This window comes from Trachemys scripta, chromosome 5, assembly GCF_013100865.1.
Source record: "Trachemys scripta elegans isolate TJP31775 chromosome 5, CAS_Tse_1.0, whole genome shotgun sequence".
Classification (NCBI taxonomy): domain Eukaryota; kingdom Metazoa; phylum Chordata; order Testudines; family Emydidae; genus Trachemys; species Trachemys scripta.
Window position 1 is genome coordinate 34,721,925 of NC_048302.1, and position 18,024 is coordinate 34,739,948.

General features: G+C 37.4%; 1 protein-coding gene and 1 long non-coding RNA gene across 20 annotated transcripts in view; one reads left to right on the forward strand and one right to left on the reverse strand.

Annotated features, from left to right (window-relative positions):
- LOC117877964 overlaps positions 1–6,453 on the forward strand; it is a 71,474-nt gene extending 65,021 nt beyond the window's left edge. The window contains exon 5 of one of the 2 annotated variants that reach the window (XR_004645865.1): positions 4,488–6,453. This is a non-coding gene — a long non-coding RNA (uncharacterized LOC117877964). The remainder of the gene's footprint in view (positions 1–4,487) is intronic. The other variant, XR_004645864.1, reaches the window with a different exon arrangement.
- The window catches only part of CAMK2D (calcium/calmodulin dependent protein kinase II delta), a 266,772-nt gene that overhangs the window by 59,831 nt on the left and 188,917 nt on the right, over positions 1–18,024 (reverse strand). For 4 of the 18 annotated variants that reach the window (XM_034771688.1, XM_034771695.1, XM_034771687.1 and 1 more), the window contains exons 8-13: positions 17,617–17,700; positions 16,520–16,614; positions 14,320–14,442; positions 13,089–13,172; positions 12,168–12,210; positions 7,109–7,146 (exon numbers count right to left, since the gene is read on the reverse strand). In XM_034771688.1, the coding sequence (XP_034627579.1) occupies positions 7,109–7,146; positions 12,168–12,210; positions 13,089–13,172; positions 14,320–14,442; positions 16,520–16,614; positions 17,617–17,700 (467 nt within the window). Of the gene's footprint in view, positions 1–679; positions 740–5,639; positions 5,673–7,108; positions 7,147–12,167; positions 12,211–13,088; positions 13,173–14,319; positions 14,443–16,519; positions 16,615–17,616; positions 17,701–18,024 lie in introns of all 18 variants that reach the window. The other 14 variants (XM_034771697.1, XM_034771680.1, XM_034771679.1 and 11 more) reach the window with 7 other exon arrangements.

The following is an 18,024-nucleotide window of genomic DNA, read 5'->3' on the forward strand; positions in this document are numbered from 1 at the left end:
ACTAACAGAAGCAAGATTGTGACGTAGAATATTCATGTACGCTGTCCTACTGTTTAGTAATATTCTCCCAGCAGAACTTATTATTGAGTAATGCCTACTGCATATTTAAAGTGGCACTATACAAAAAGCTTTATAGGACTAAGGTGCCTCTTGCTCCCAGTAAGTGAAGCCTTGCAAAGTCCTGCTGTGTTGTCAGAGATTGGGGGAATGAAAATCTGAATAAGGTCTATGTTGTTGTTGCCTAGCAATAATCCTGTTAGCTCTCCTGATGTCAAAACTTGCATTAAGGCAAAAGAAAAGATAATAGGTACAATTTAAAAAATAAGTCAGCATTTAAAAGCACTGAAACAACCATCAGGTGAAGAGCTAAGGGCAACAGCAAGCGCATTCTATTCACTTTCTTACACTGCATGCAAAAAATTAAACTATCGCTACTAATGCTACCACACTACCATGTCCAGCTTTCGTGTCATGTTTTCTATTTATAAACATGTTGCTTCACAATGGACTTCCTCACAAAAAGAAAACAAAAAGTACAAACAACAAGAAAGAGAAAAATTGTTCCAAATTTTTAGAAAACAAAGAATAAAAGCAAAAAAAAAAAAAAAAAAAAAGGAAAAACAAACAAAAAACAGTAAAGAACTTAAAGATAGGGTGAAAAGGAAGATTCCAGGTATACCAGCGCCGGGGTAGGAATATTTTCTTTGGGGCTGGTTACCACGTTGGTTTTGTTGTTTATCTGTAGGTATGCAGAAAATAGAAATAGACAAGCCTTAGAATTCTTGGTAGCTAGCATATCTATATCTCTCTATATAGAATATCTATATACAGATATAGATAGGGAAATAAAGAGTCACAGAAAGGTCAACTTACGAACTTGAAAAAAACACTGACCACAGATTTGATAACTGGCTATAGCTTCTCCCAAAGACGCTACTGACAGTATTTTGGACTTGCTCAAGGAAGTTCTATATAGAGCATATGCAGTTTCAGCTCTGACACTTAAATGAATGAAGAATTTCTTAATAGTGGCTATAACCAGGTAATAGGAATTCACAATTAATATGGCTTTTAGAAAGAAAATGCCTATATTTCCATTGTGATTTATTCACCAATTTATGATCATGCAACAGTGTTAAGTAATATACTATCATTTCACTTTATTTCTAGGAGAGTGTTACTAGGTTAAATGTCATTTTGTTTTCCAAGAAAAGAATCTTCAGTGGTTCAAATGTAGGTGTCATTTACACCCATATAAATCTGGAGTTACTCCATGGAAATTGGTAACTCCAGATTTATATGGGTGTCATTGAGGTCACAATATGTACAGGTATATTAACTTTGAGATTTTTTTCAATTAAGTATTTAGTATTTCAAATGAAAAACATACATGTTTCATTTTCATTAAATGAAAAACTAATTTGCTTGTTTTTAAAAACCTCAATACTATCATCTTCCAATCTGTTTGTGGCTGCAGTAATACCTTTTGTTTACTGTACATTGGCCTTTCAGACCACAGAGCCTAAATTAAGAGTATAACTTCCTGTACTGTAGCTTCTCAACACTACTATTTTTGGCCCTGATCCTGCAAACAGTTATATATGGGAGTAGTCTTAATGACTTCAAAACATATAAGTCTTTGAAGGATTGGGCTTTTATTTGTTTCAAAAAATTATTCTCTCTCTCTCTCTCCAAGCAAGACTTAGCAATTAATTTAAATTTCTCTGATTCTTATACCCATTTTTAAAACCCACCTTCCATAACTGCACCTGTACAATCAGGTAGGTAAATATCAAAGTGGTTGCAAAACTGGAGAGATTTTAAAAATCCAAGCCCCAAATAAAGTTTTAATACCAACTGGAAAGCTGGTTTCAATTATAACTAAAGCTTGTTGGATTCCGTTGCTGTCAAACTATTTTCAATTAAAATTACTAGGATTTTTTAAAAATATTTTTGACCAGTTCTACTTATAAGAGCAGCAGGTCAAAGCAGCAAAATGTAAGGTAGGCTATCCGCATACAGGGTTGGCATCATTTCTAACTGTCAGGTATAGAATCTCTACGGCTCCACTGTGTCAGTACTCTGGTACTGAAAATGTAAACATTAAATGGGAAAGAAATACAATAATGCAAATCCAGACTTCTCTTCTTTCACTGATGGACATTTTGTCAATATTAAAGTAAAATTAACTACCACATTTAAAAACCAAAAGTCAAGCCTTCTGTGTCAGTCAGGCTGTTGGGGAATATTTTTCTTATATAAAAGTCTTTAGGAAATCCAAAATGTTGAAGACTTGAATAATATTTACCAGCGAGTGTAATGACATATATTGGCCTACTCCTAGACTAATGGTTCGAGCACTGGGCTGAGAGCCAACAATTTCTGAGTTCTAATTTCAGCTCATCAATCCCTCCATGGCCTTAGGTAAATCACTTAACCTCTTTGTGAGATGGGGATAATGATATTTAGGCCATGTCTACACTTCAGATTTCCCCCAATTCTACCTGTGTACTAGTGCAATCCCTAGTACAGACTGATAAAGCTGCTGAGTAAGCTTTATTTGGGCAAAAGTGCCCTAGGGGTGAAATCATGACCCCTCTGAAATCAACAGAAGCTGCTGAAGCATTGATTTTAATTGTGCCAGGATTTCACCTGAGGTGTTTGCACTGGTGGCTGCCCATCAGTTGCTGGAATCAGAGCAAATCTGAAACATAGCCAATGTCTTAGTTAGGACATGTCTAGACTAGGGAACTCTGTTCTTCTGTAACTACATCCATGTAGTTAAGATGGAAATCCCTAACACAGACACATTGCTCTAGTGCAAAATGGGCTTGCACTGGAGTTCGATTTATCCTCTAAGATACTGAAAGACACATGCCAAGCAGGGCAGTGTCTCTACATTAGGGACAATCTTGGCCTGCACTTAACTACCTTACAGGGGTTTAGTAAGGAACAATTAATGATAGAAAATGTTACTACCTGCATTCCTTACTCAGGGAAAAAAACCCACTGAATTCAAGGAAATGTTGTTGTTGTTTTTTTAATTAAGACTACATACATTATGGAATAACAACAGTACACACAACCATGGACAATCATATTCTTTTTCTCTTGTAACAAGAGAAAATCACTCTCCCAAGTTGTACAACCAAAAATGAATATTCATTGACAGTTTGGCCATCAAGAGAGAAGTAATCAAAGAGCAAAAGAAAGAAGAAATGGACATATACAAAGCATATACGAGGGAGGGAATGAAAGTTTCAACAGACTTCAGACAGTTCTAATCAGCAACATCAGAAATCAAATAACACGCCATAGAAGCGCTTGTCATGGAACACATAACAGACAAAGGATAACCAAATTTCAGAGTGAATTTTGCCTGAGTAAGGAGAGCAGGATTGAGCCCATACTCCCCTGGTCAAAATCCTATAAAAAGTAAACAACATTCATTCCACTACCATTGAGAACTGAATATATATTCAAGCCTATTCATGGTACATCACGAATACAGAATTTACATTAGTACAAATGAAAAAGAGAGAATATATTGCATAGTCAAGTTATTTCATCAGTGTGAGCACAGCTTGGCTAAACACTTCCAAACTTAAAGAAAAATGGTAGGTTTTAAATATTTTAAATCATCGTTATTGCATTTATTTTAACAGAAAGGGGAAACTATTAAAAAAGAAATTCAGCATTTTCATACCAAATGATTAAGTGATTATGGAAAATTATTCTAAATTGGTGTACTTCTAGTTGTCAGGAAGGAAAACTTTTTTTTTTTTTTACTAAAATTGTGGTTGCCAAGAAACACCTTTTAACTTTATATCAACCCTCTCTCTCTCTCTCAGAGCAAACAGTTGGGCAGGGCCATACAATCCTATGTATTAATGGTTTTTAAATATTTTTTAAAAAGTTGTATAAAACTGTGTCTCGGGATCTAAATCCTCCAAGCCAGTGGTTCTCAAAGCCGGTCCGCCACTTGTTCAGGGAAAGCCCTTGGCGGGCCGGGCCAGTTTGTTTATCTGCCGCGTCCAAGGGTTCAGCCGATCGCGGCTCCCACTGGCTGCGGTTCGCCGCTCCAGGCCAATGGGGGCTGCAGGAAGGGTGGTCAGCACATCCCTTGGCCTGTGCCGCGTCCCGCAGCCCCCATTGGCCTGGAGCAGCGAACCACGGCCAGTGGGAGCTGTGATCAGCCGAACCTGCGGATGCGGCAGATAAACAAACTGGCCTGGCCTGCCAGGGGCTTTCCCTGAACAAGTGGCGGACCGGCTTTGAGAACCACTGCTCCAAGCAATCTATGTGGTGTTTCAGCAGACTGTAAAAGCTGGCACGCAGGGTGTTTGGGATGCTGAAAATATCCCACCCTATCTGGTAAATGGCCTGTACTTTTGTATTAAAATGAACTGTTCTCTTGCATGAAACATTGTATCCAGCTAGATGATGATATAGGCCATGTACCCGACAGGTATTTTCTGCTTTTCAAGGGGAGGTCTGCTTGCCCGTGGCAGAGGGACCAGTTGGAGGAAGTGGAACATTTGCTCCCTTCTACCTGGATCAGCAGAACAGAGGCATGGTGAAATGTTACCGTTGAGTAAGCTGCCTCGCAAGGATCACCACCATCATCCCAGAATTCAGAATCAATGCCAGTTAAGCAGGAGGATGGTCACTGCCTGCCTGGGGACCCTGGTGCTGGGGGAAGGGAGTCTATGTATTGGTTCTCAAGATGGGGGATCTGAGTTAGAGGTTGAGGAGGTCTTGGGATGAGGCTCTGGACTAAGAAGTGGGTTGGCTGGGGGTCTGGAGAAGGGAAGGAAGGCGGCATGTCTGCTGTGGCCTATGCTTGTAGCTTGACATTCTGATGTGAGTCAAATGACACTAAGACACTTAGAAAAACCTTATTATTTGATACTAAAACTACAACATCCTCAAAAAGAAAATAAACAACCATCCTTCCATTTGATTTCAAGGGACAATAAAAATATACAAAGCAGGGTTTTGAAAATCACCTTTAAATGCCCTAAATACTGGATATGTGCTTAGTCAAAGCTGGAATCAATAAAAGTGGCTCTGGCAGTGAATTTATTTATTTATATACATTTTTTTTTTACAGAAGGGGCAGCAGGGGTAGAGAGGTGTCTCTTAATGGATTCCTGATGTTGAACCGTATGCATACTATATGAGTAAAAGCTCTAGCAATTTCCCAAGTATTGCAATTTGTAATTTGTTTTTTAAGTTTCTATGTAAATAACTACACAGAGGGTAATGTCTCCATTACACTTATTACTATCCATTTATTATTTTAATGTTATTAGTTTTTAATACAAGGAGATTAAAAAATTAATGGAAGACTGTGTAAACAAATACTTTTTTTTTTTAGTGTACAAAAGACAGCTGCATTGGCCAATGTTACATCTACTTTTTTGTATTTATATTTCTATAGCTAAAAATCTTGCTTTAAGAATTGCGGAACAATTCATTACAGATGGCATATAGCACTTCTTGGCTTAGAAGTCACAAGTTTTCATGTTAAAGGTCTTGTAGCTTCTCAAGTTATGTTAACAAATTAAATGCAATTATTTGATTTCTAAGTGTGAATGTTTCACAGGAGGAAAAATCTGGCAGATAAAGATCCTCACCATCATTTGAACACTCGAACTGGACTTCCTTTTCTGAATTGACCAGTCAGAGAGAAAAGGAAAAGAAGAAAATGTGACTGGTTGGATTGAAAGTATCAATGCATGGAGTACAGTATATTTTTGTTTTCAAAAAGACAGCCTAAGCTGCGGTAGAGAAGGAAATACTTTTTTTGTGGGGGGAAGTTTCTACATGAGAAAAATGCTGAAAACAAAGACTCCCACGCAGGTAAACATTTCCCCCCTTGCTTCACATAACTTTGCAGGAAAATGGTAAAAAACTGAAATGTCCTGAAAATCATAAATATCAGATCCCAACAAGTGTAATATTAGCAAACCATTGAGGATAATTCTCAGCAACATTGCTATCAAAATGGAGATACAGCAGATGCCATTATAAACCTGTAGGAAGAATGGTATTTATAAAAATACTAGCCTAACTGGAGCACATAAAATTCCTGCATTCCACCAAGACGTGTTAAGGAATCTGTATTGCAATGACCTAATCATACAGAAAGATATGCTTCTTCATCCTCTCTAAGATGCCCATTATTTGACTTTGGGTAACATTCAGGTTAGAGTATACTGAATTCATTTTAAGAGCCTTAACATTTTTAAGTGTGAGAGAATGTGTGTGTGTAAGTGCGTAAAGGACAAATCTACTGTGAATTGAGTATTTAAGTAAGTAGCACTCTGTTAAAGAAAAGGAAGTTTAAGCAGAAAACTAAAATTCAGGTCAAAGACACACTCCTGAGAAATGAGGCAGAACTAAGAAGAGAAGGAAAGCTGGGGTGCTTTATTTAGTCTTCAGGAATCCTCTGAGAAAAAGAAATAAAACATTTTTCAATGCTCAGAGATTTGTTTCCTGGCTATTTTTCAAAGTATCTGTCTATAACATTCATTTGTGAAGCATCTCTCCTCCCACAGGACCTGGCAATATGAAAATAGGAACTCTAAATCATCTATGAAAGTTGCCAAAATGTTCCCATTCTTATCAAGGTCTATTAGTCAGGATGAGCTTATTCACTGAGATCTTAAACCCCCGGACTTCTGCCAAGTACACCTGGTAGAATGTACCTCATGTGTGGCCCAATCTACCAGTAAGCTTCTGACGTTCCATCAAGCTAACACCCACGACCAAAGTCTCATTTCTATTAAGCAGCTAAAAATACAGTGAGTCACTAATGACAGGATTACCCTTTATTAAAAAGCAAGGAAAATATTCCCTTATCAGCATTTTTCCTAACCTTATTTAAAACATGGTACAGTTTTTCAGCTACTTCTTTTCTGACACATTATTTTGAGCTTAAACTAACTTCACCTTCTTCAAATATACAGTGAGAACCATTTCTTAACACAACTATGAAGACGAGATGTAGTTATTTCCAATCGCAAAGTCAATAGAAGTTGGAATGGTACAAGGAAAAGAAGGCTGAATGAGATGTATAGTTTGGAGCATTAGTTTAACTTACCTTGACTCCATCAGGTTTTTTCAGTAAACTTTTTGCTGCTGTAAAATGATAGAATAAATTCAATGTCAGCAGGTTATCAATAAAGTCCATCAGGTCTGAAGCAAAGCAAGCACTTTCTGTTTTTAGTTCCTCCCTCTGCTGCTTTACATTTAGGAAACGGAATATTTACAAATTCCAAACTACTGAACATAAGGCTGCAGTACCACTTTTCTTAGATTTGCTACCTTGATTTTGTCAAGATCTACACCGAGCTGCATTAGGCACTAAACACTGCCATATCCAATAGAACCTCATTATTTCACATTGAGAGTCCTACTATAAGTTTCTAAAACATGTGCATTAGCGTATAAGCAAGCATACAAAAGCCGTGAATTGGCAAAGGCTTACGCATATAACTCTAACTGTATGAATAGATGCATTGAATTCAACTGAATTATTCACATAGGTAAATGCTTGCAGGGTCACAGCCAAAAATATCAAGAATAACAAATCACAAAATGTGGTAGTTATTTACTGTTTTGCTTTATTTATGAGTGAATATGTACTCCTAGGAAATACATTGTAGAATACAGTAGAACTCCATTTAACTGAGCCTCTATTATGCTGCTCTCTGTATTAACTGAACCACCAGTTGCCCGGCACTGACAGTGGCAGGACTTGGGCTGGCAGCCCTGGGGCTCCTGCCTGTCGTGCTGACAGTCGGAGCCCCGCTGCCCAGGGTTCACAGCTGGAGCCCTGCCACCTATTCCCCAGTTCATCTAGATTTTTGGTTATCCAGTCTGGCCCTGGTCGCAGTTAGATTGGCTAATTGTGATTCCACTGTATTTTGTAAAAATGATAGCATTTTACTATTACATTTTTGCTCAGAAATGGGGAGAGATTAGCTTTTTTGTGATAGATACAAATGCCCACCTTGCTAGTTGGCACTGGGGCTGTAGCCAAGCCAACCCAGGGGAGAGAGACCCTAAAGGGCCTTGACTCCTAGGGGTAGCCTGTGATCTATGTAGGGTTATGGTAGAGTGGAGGGGAATATAGAGATTGGAAATGGCTGTGAACTCCAGCCTGTAGTCGTCCACCTAGTTCAGTGGAGGCAAAGACACATTACTGACTCCCTGTTCCTTTGATTTGGAGTATTTAGTACTACTTCTGGAGACAGGTGACCAGCTCCTGGTGCCCTCTTCACATAGCAAGATACCCAGGATGAGGAACAGAAGAAGAACTGAAGGCTGCAGAGGTCTTGTCCATGCTGTTATAGCTGGTGGTGACATAAGGTGACTAAGTGGCTGTGGGTAAGCCATTGGGCTGCCATTTGTTCACAAATTTTTAAAGGGGAGTTTGCAGCCATTTCTCCTTGTTACACAGAGAGGCAGTTGCTGAGGACAAAAGTGCAAAGAAATGGAGGGTTTGGAAGACTTTGGACTTGACTCTTGGTGTTGGCTTCACTGTCTAGCACAGCTTGAAGCATTACTCATCTGGACCCTTATCCTGAACATGAAGGAGGATAGTAGGGAGCACAGACATTTGAGAAAGGCCCCTTCATTTGACTGGCGGAAGGAGGGCTTATTCTGTTGGGAACTGCATTAGTCTAGTTTCAGCCAGTTTGCTGGGGTACCACCATTTCTCTTGGTTAAGTTAATGAAGATAAAGCTTCTGCTTCATCTACATTTCTGTGTCCATGTATTATTCACCTGCTGTGTCTGGGTCAAGTGCTCATATTATTGTGGTTCTACTGTAGACATGATGGACTATATAACCATAGAAACTGTGCAGAAAAGAACAAATCTCTATTGGAACTTTAACTAGAGCTGAAGTCAAGGTTATCTTCTATAATTTAGCAAAACTCCTCAAAATCACTTTATCAGTTAGGATAGCAGATCCACTCAGACCACTGTTAAGACGGTGTCCCTGCTGCCCATCATAAACCCCTATTTTTCAGGAGCAGAAAAATTTCATTCATAAAAATTTATTTCAAGCTAAAGTTGACACAAAGTATCTCCACCTGTGCTAAGGAAGAGTAATGCAGAATATTTTTGTATGTGAAAAGCATGTGTTATATTTAATATATGCTGCTGTTTTCCTTTAAACTCTTTGGACTAAAGACTGCATTTTTGTTAAATGTAGGTTCAGCACCTAACACAATGGGCCTTGATTCTTGATTGGGTTTTGGGCTCTATCTCTGAACAATTAATCAGATAGGAAGAGCATCAAATTCTTAAACTAATTTAGCAAAAAATAGCTATTTTCAAGCTACAGGAAAGAAAAGAAAATTAAAAGTTTATTGGCTTCACAGGTTATTTTATACTCATAGAACTAAAAAAAACCCCACCACCTATTGAGAAAAAATAATTCTTACAAGTTGCTTGTCATAATATGAACTACATCCTTCCGATGTTATGTTTTATGTTTAAAATCTTTTACATGTTTTGGAAACAATTTTTTAAAATAAAAAATTAAATAAAACAAAACAACAAAAGAGTCATAATGAAGGTTGTAACATCCATTACTCCTCCCATTGTGCCTGTAGGATTGCTAGCATGTAAGGGGATGTGTCCCTTGAAATGTTTCTTGTATGGGACTGGTATGTGATATTTAATATTATGGGACATAATCTATACTTCAGTCCTGTACATTAACAGGAGCTTCATGCCCAGAACAAGCGTAGTATATATCCTGTACTTTGCATACTGCAATAACCACACACAACTATTTAAAGAAGTGTTAGCACCAGCTTTAGCTACGAATCTTTTGCCTTTTTTGTTGCCTTGTGATATAATTCTAATACTATTTAAAAGCATTTTGTGTATGCAAGGACACTGTATGCGAATCAAAAACTGCAGTAGCAAAGCATATTCTAAAGTAAGCTAACAATGAAAAATTTGACCATGCTGATTTCCCACAACTAAAAAGCAATTGTTATAAATAAATCCTAAGGCACTGCTAATAAGCCAAAAAGCAAACTGAGAAGAAATGGAATTGTGAAAACATGCAGAGATTAGTGTGGTTCAGGGCAGATGGCAATTTTGCTTAGGAGGTACAAAAAAGATGTTTCTTTCAGTTGCTGAGGGTCTTACCTCACAAGAAACACACATTCCACATAAAAGGAAGAAAGAAAAGGAAAAAATAAAACACTTTTATAAACACATTGTTATGGACAAATAACCTTAAAAAACATGCTTTCAATGAAATTCAATGAATAAATAACTCAAAAACTAAAATATCATCTCAAGTGCAGGTATGTCTTAAATTAACCACTGAAATGATGGATGAAAAAGTCTTTGATCACCATGCCAAGACATTCTGAAATAATATTTTTAAAGGACTATGACATTCCTGTTCTTCAGAGAGGTGTTAGACCTTACATATGATGTATGTGAAACAATGATTATGGAGAATGATTAGAAATGATACACATGCTTTATATTTTAAGATAATCCATTTTTGACAAGATACTCAGTCTTAGACTACAGCATTTCTGTTCAACTCTTAAAGGAAATTGAAAGTTACTGGCAATTCATTAAACCTTAACCAAATATAATTTACAATCCCTAAAGATGGTTTTACATGTTACAGATGTATATTAAATAGGGGAACCTAACAAAGAAGGGCACTGTGTATTCCAAGCACCAAGCAGATTGGACCAATTGGTCTCACTTGCATCCCGCTGTAGCTTGTTTATTTTTGGATGCTTTGATGCTTATTATTCTTCAAAACATGCTCAATGCACTATAGCATTTTTATCTATTAAATATATTGCAACAGAATTACCTCAGACAGAAACAGGATGTTGCAAAGTTACTGCAGAATTCACCCTAAATTATTCAATTGCCTGCACTCCTGTTTGTGGGTGTCTTATATGCATTATCCATGTCTGGTTAGGATAAAGGTTGCCAGAATAATTCTCAAATATTGAGGTTTACATTGGGAGATTCCCAGCTCCTTCCTTCCAAATAAGAATGGAAACACAATATAAACAAAAATATATCACAGCTATTTGGGGGACAAGATTCTGGCTAATCAGCAGGGAGGGGAGTAGATGGTCGGGGAGAAGAAAGAAAACGAGAAGGCAGAGAAGTTTAGGCAATCGGAGGAATGAAGGGAAAGAAAGGCTTTAACACTTTTACAAATTTCCCTTTCAGAAATTTATAGCTATTTTATTTTTGGTATTTTTTCTTTTCTCTTTCATTGAAAACTTTAAATATGTAACTATAAATTTAAGCATAACACAATATTTTAAGGGTGTTCCTATTTAAGACATAATTATAACTGTGCCCTGGGCTAACACCTTGGTCTTCAGCATCAGAGTTTGATTACTATAAACACCTGCACCTGAGAGTATATTCAGCCAAAAGTACAACTATTATTTCATATGCAGAAAGTACTCTTATGTTGCTATAATATGATGCTCGAGAATGAGACAGAGGTAAAAGAGTGAAGAACTTTCTTGTGTTTATTAGTATTAAGAAACCCAAACAAATAGGAATGGTATTAGAAGTAAACTTGATTTGATATATTACTAGAAAAGTAGTAAAATATGTACTATACGGTTGCTTTTTATATAAGATAAGAACATAAAACTTATGTCTAAAGTTTAGAAATGTATTTTAGTTTTGCATATTCAACCCCTCTTCTACTATGTAATTTAACTTTTAAAATATTATTCTTTGACCATATTTCAATTTGCCATTTATCCTTAGCATTTGCAATTTTTCTCTTCCTACCTGGAATATTTTCTAGGCTCTTTGATAGGATTCTACAAATAAAAACGAAAAAACCCTCCCCCTTCACAATAAGGGAAACAAACAGACATTGCATCAAATTATTACAACTACCACCAGTACCTTTCAAAAGGCTCATTATGACCCTTTAGTTTAATCTACGGCAGTCAGTAATTTCTGCTCTGATCATTGCAAAAAAGAAATAACTTTTATACACTATACTTTACATACTCCACAGTAGCAAAGACCTTGACTGTACTAAACTAATTCTAATTAGAGCCTGGTTACATTAAGCAGATACCAAAATGTAAAGAACATAAGGATTTGGAGCTTAATAAACGTACCTGAGAAATTTCTGGTAGCCAGCATAGTTGTCAAAATGGCCCCCTGTGTACACATATGTTAATTCAAATTAGCATTATTTATGCACAGCTCTGAGCATGAATAGACCAAAAAGGCAAATGTGCTTAATCATAAATCACTTGAATATCTAAGTCAACTCTGGAATGATGGACTTTCCACGCATTATTTGGCATAAGGTGCAGTACATTGGGAATGGAGAAACTGTAGCTTATTCTTAAAGTTATCATAATATCCCTGAATAGTTACTAAGCTGTCAGAACAAGTCTTGCCACAAATGTATGTGCACACATAGGGATACTTGTCATCAATTAAACTGCACACATATGACACTGGGAACAGAACCCAGACTCTTACTTTAGTTGCTTGGGATGAATTGTGTTCAACTGGGATGAGTTGTATTCAACACACTTATTCTCTGTGTGTATATATTTACACACATGTATGTAATGTTGTCCACTAGTGGCTGGCCTGCAAAGAGTATAAAGAGTACACTACCACAATCAACTAAGGGAGGTTTTCCTTTATCTAAAGGGAGAAATGCCTGTGATTTTAAAATGGAGGGTCATCACTATCGTCCTGATTCCAGAGGGGTATGTAGATTATATTTATATTAATTGCGTCTTAAAAGCAGTAAAAATGCTGCTGGAAATGCATGCAGAGCTCAACCTTATATTGTTTATTAAGCACTGCAGCACAGTTCACATGGCTGTACTTATTTAAAGATCGAAGCCTGATGTTTGATTATATAGCTTTGTTTTAAGTGTTCACAAGATAGTTAATATTCACCATAAAATCCCTTTAAGGAATGGTTATCCTCTACATGGAATATATATCTATTTATCCTTTTACCCTTCAAAAATTACCTGCTGCTAAAATGTCCCTGAAGAAATTTTCTTTCTTACCTTTAGTTTTCTTCTTGCATTGAATTTCTTCAAGCAATCTACAGTCTCCTGCCTGTGCATCATAGAGGCCACAGTAGAACGTTGCTGAGGGAGAAGAAAAGAACAATATTCAATACACACAAATATATGAGTAATGTTGTATTTATTGGAGAACAAGCATATCATAACCTGCATGGGCCAAATTCTTAAGTCTTAAGCTCCTATCCTTCACTGGTATCTCCTCAAGCAAACCTCAATGCCCCAGTGAAGTCTCCAAGATTTTGCCTGGGTGCAGGGATCCATGCCAATGGAACCTGATGCAAAACTGGAGACTCAGTTTGTACTCAGTCCTTACCTATGAAAAACTCCAACTTAAATCAGTGGGGTTTACACCTGTGTAGAGACTGACTAAAAACAAACCATTTTGGCCATATAGAATTATAAAAATAAAAAATCAGTAATAGCATCCTGAATTGTGGTGTCCTGTAAAATTCTCTTTTAAAAAAAGAAATGGAATTTTATTTAACATTAGAAGTACTGTGTGATGCACAGGAACATGAAATGTGTAAAAAGGAAATATTCAACATCCTCCTTATTTCCTCTGAAACTCATTATCACTTGTATTGTTCTATGATAGAGAAGACAGTGCCACCTACTAGAATGAGTACAGGGCTGGGCACCAGGAACACATCAAATCTGATTGTGGCTCTATCAGTGACTTGCAGAGTATCCCCAGGCAAATCCCTATCTTATTGTTTCCATGTTTCACCCTACCTTCACAATGGGGCAGTATCATTTACCTATCTCCCAGTGTTTTGAGAATTAATTGCTCTGAAGATGCAAAGCACGATATAAGTGAGAATTTTTATTGATACAGTTCATACTATATTCCCTGAGCACGCACATAATAATGATGTGTTAAGGGCCATGATCCTCCATTCTCCTCAGTGCAAGTGGATGTCTGTATAAACTCAGGAGCCCCAGTGAAGTCTCTGCTCTGCCTGGGCACAAGGGTCTGCCTGCACGGAGCAGTTTCTCAGGCTGGAGCCTCAGTTATGGTAATTATTTCTAGGTTCACAGAGTCTAGATAATTACAATTTTATCTCCTCTATTTAACTACATTGCAATGAAACAGCTCTAAGGAAGGAAAAAATAATCATGAACCTTCTGAATTTGTGCACTAGATTTCGGAGAATGCTATCAACTATTTCGCCTGTAAAATATTTTAGGCGTGCAAGTGGAAACTACTTACACATATCCATGGATGCTTCAGTGCCTCTGATGCTGTGATACGTTTGGCAGGGTTGATGGTAAGCATTTTATTGATGAGGTCTTTGGCTTCAGGAGTCACTGTATCCCACTCTGGTGAGGGAAACTTAAGGAAAAATATATATGTAATTCTCTCTCTCTCTCTCTCTATATATATATACACACACACACATATACAACACACACACACACACACACACACACACACACACAGTATGTCACATGAATGGATAGCAAAGCTTAAAATTTGAAGAGTAAAGAAGCCTGCTATAAAAAAAAACAATTTCAAACAACTTTTTCTGTAAACATTATGTTTTTTCTTCTTTATTGTTTTGATGCCTCCTAACAGGCTTGTTGCTGATGTTAACTTATTTTGTAGTGGAACACTTACAGAAATGTGTACAACAACATGATGCAAACTGACACTTAGAGGATGAAATTACAAATTTAAGGGAAATAGAGTAGGCTAAGAAATTCAGATCAGCGAGTGTGCTTTTCTGTGTTTGTACACTGCCTAATGCAGTACTGCAATAAAAATAATAAACAAAATTATCGTAGAGACTCATTTGTCTTCTTGAATGTTAAATAGTGTATATGACATCTTAATGTTTAGCCCCTGATTTAATCAGGTACTTAAGCCCATCCCTGATCAGCAAAATATTTAAGCATGTGCTGAAGTCCCATTGGAATGGGGCTAAGTGTGTGCTCAAGTGCTTTCCTGAAACACAGCCATAAACAACTTGTGTTTTTCACTTTTTAAATTAATGAATTTAGAGCTTGTGGAAATTGAGCATGGGGCACGGGTCACTTGCAGGTTTAAATTCGTATAAATGGTGGATTTTCTATAACTTGAAGTCTTTAAAACATGATTTGAGGACTTCAGTAACTCAACCAGAGGTTAGGAGTCTATTGCAGAAGTGGGTGGTTGAGGTTCTTTGGCCTGCAATGTGCAGGAGGTCAGACTAGATGATCATGATGGTCCCTTCCGCCCTTAAAGTCTATGAATCTAATAGCCCCTCTAGTCACTGCTGATCCACAGAACAGGTATCAAAGGGGAGTGAGAGTGCTACCTTCTTCTGCAGGGACCACCTCTATGGAAGCACAGTCCAGTCTCTATACGTATTTAATCACTGCCTTCTCAGCTGTGACTGTAGTGCCAACTGGAATGGTATGTTCTGCAATATGGGCACTTGACCACCAAGAACAAGACTGAGACCATAAACTCATTTCCACTACAGAGCTTACATGAATGGCTTAAAAGATAGAAAGCTCTGTATGCCTTACAATTTTTTGAGTCACGCAATCTTTAAATTGCTTAACAGTTGAGCACCAATAGACTTTATTTCACTGTGTCTAAAATAAATGTACTATAAAATCTATAACACTTCTGAACTACTAGTCTAATCCTTCCAGTGTTCACTGCTGGGCACTGAGAGTCAATGGGACTATTCCTACATAAGTGTTTGCAGAACTGCACTCTATGACACTACCGTTATGCAGGCTACAATTTTATGAAAGATAATGCACAGGAAGAAGTCACTTAGGTCCGTAGCAGTGATACTCTGAAGAGTTTAAAGTTTTGTCAATTTAGAAATATTACTGAAGATCTGAACAAGGCAAAAGTAACCATCATTCATATAGGATTTTAGACTAATGTAACTACCAGACTCAAACTTTAAGCAGTAAAGGAATTTGATAAAAACATACTGTAGGAGGTACTCGTATTTGTAAGGCTCCTTTTGCACACATTTGTCCCAGCCAGACACACACATGCAAACGTGTAAGTGAATCAACTGAGATCACAGCTGTGATATTCTGTAACTAATCTAACTGAAATGTAAAATCAGTAACAAAAAGCAGCTTAAAGAGAAACCTTGTGCTCTCTGAATACCACCCCTAAAAAGCAACAGTTGTAGGATTGTGGGCAAAAGCACACAGTAGTAGAAATATAGTTACTGTTTAAACAGGTAGATAGAAATATATTGAGTAATGGTATATATTATATAGTGTACAGGCCAAAGAGATGTTTACACATATAAAAAGAGTGGATCATAAAAATGCTGATAAAAACAGAAATATTTAGGAACTAATTCCTACTTAGTTTTCACTCCCTTCTTAGTCTAGCAAAATCATATTGAAAGCTGTAATTAAAAATAATGGTAAGAGTAGCTCATAATACATACGTCATAAGCACCAGCCTTGATCTGCTGATAGAGTCTGTGCTGGTCTTCATCCCAGAAAGGAGGGTATCCCACAAGGAGAATATAGAGAATGACACCTGCAGGAAGTCCAGAGTAGCACTAATTAAGCCATTCATGCAAACTAGCCCAGTGAACATGAACTGAATCATACCTCAAGGCTGCACAAAACAGGTACAAACAAATAAGGCAAATGACTTATTTGGTAGTACAACTGAATAGAAATCCTCCAGATGTTGGAAAATAAACATCCTGACAATGCTCTGAGGCAGCTGTAGATTTCTCATGATGACACTCTGGAACAAAGTATGGGGAGTGCAGGGGAAGACTATGTGTCAGGAAACGGTGCCTAGATACTATGGGGGGGCACATTGGAAATGTCTAGTTAGCTCTAGAGACAGACAGGGATATATCCTCTAGTCCTACTCGGAACAGTCTTAGACAACACAGAGATTAAAACTAGCCTGATAATGTAAGTGCTCTCATTAGTGGAGATGCACTGGTGGTAAAGATGATGGAAATTTTAAGAAAAGAGTCTATCGTAGACAAGCCTATCTGTCATTTATTCGGCCATGGTTTAGTGATAACTACAAGACACAAATGCATTCACAGATATGGCCCAATCAGTCTGTCTATGCTACAAACAGTACCTGTTAAAGAACCAGGTTACAAAATGGTTGTCCCTTAACCTGGTTACAGATATGATTTTAGGGCAATTCAAAGGAGGCTAAGGCTACGGAGAGAGATTGGTGTTTAGCTTGGTAATGAAATATAATTAAGGCTCAGTCTTTAATACAAACTGGAACTGTGTTTGTAACGATGTTAAGGAAAAATTGTGCTGTTGCTAGTTCTATGACATGGTTACACCTGTAATGTAGACAGAGTCAAAAGTGCTCTGACAGCACATTTGCTTAACTGTAACATTCAAATAATAACTACTGTTCAAATAAACAACTACTGAAAAGGTAAATATGAGATGAAGAAACATTTAAAATTAACTCTGAAATACACTAAACAGAGGCTCTTAACTGACTGATCACAATGCAGTGGGCTAAATATAGTTCTTCAAAATTGTTTCTTACCACATGCCCACATGTCCACTGGCTTCCCATAGGGATCTTTTCGTAACACCTCTGGTGAAAGATATCCTGGTGTACCAGCAAAACCTGTCAGAAAGCATGATGAGAGAGTTAGCCAGTCAGTCATGAGGACAGTTGTGTTCTCCATAACTGTATATACAGTATAACAAAGGATTTCTTAAATAACACCCTCTTCTACGGACTGTGTCTATATTAGATATTTAGTTTTAAAATCTCCTACCTTTCGGACACCTGTAGCTCAGCTCATCAGGTAGCAGGTGACAATGGGAGTGTTGGTGTAGACAGGACACCACCATGTTCAGTGTAGAGGTATGGTAGTAAAAATAACATTGGCCCCCTGCCTACATCTGCAATCCCACAGTTGTTGCTACTGGTGGAGCTACATTGATG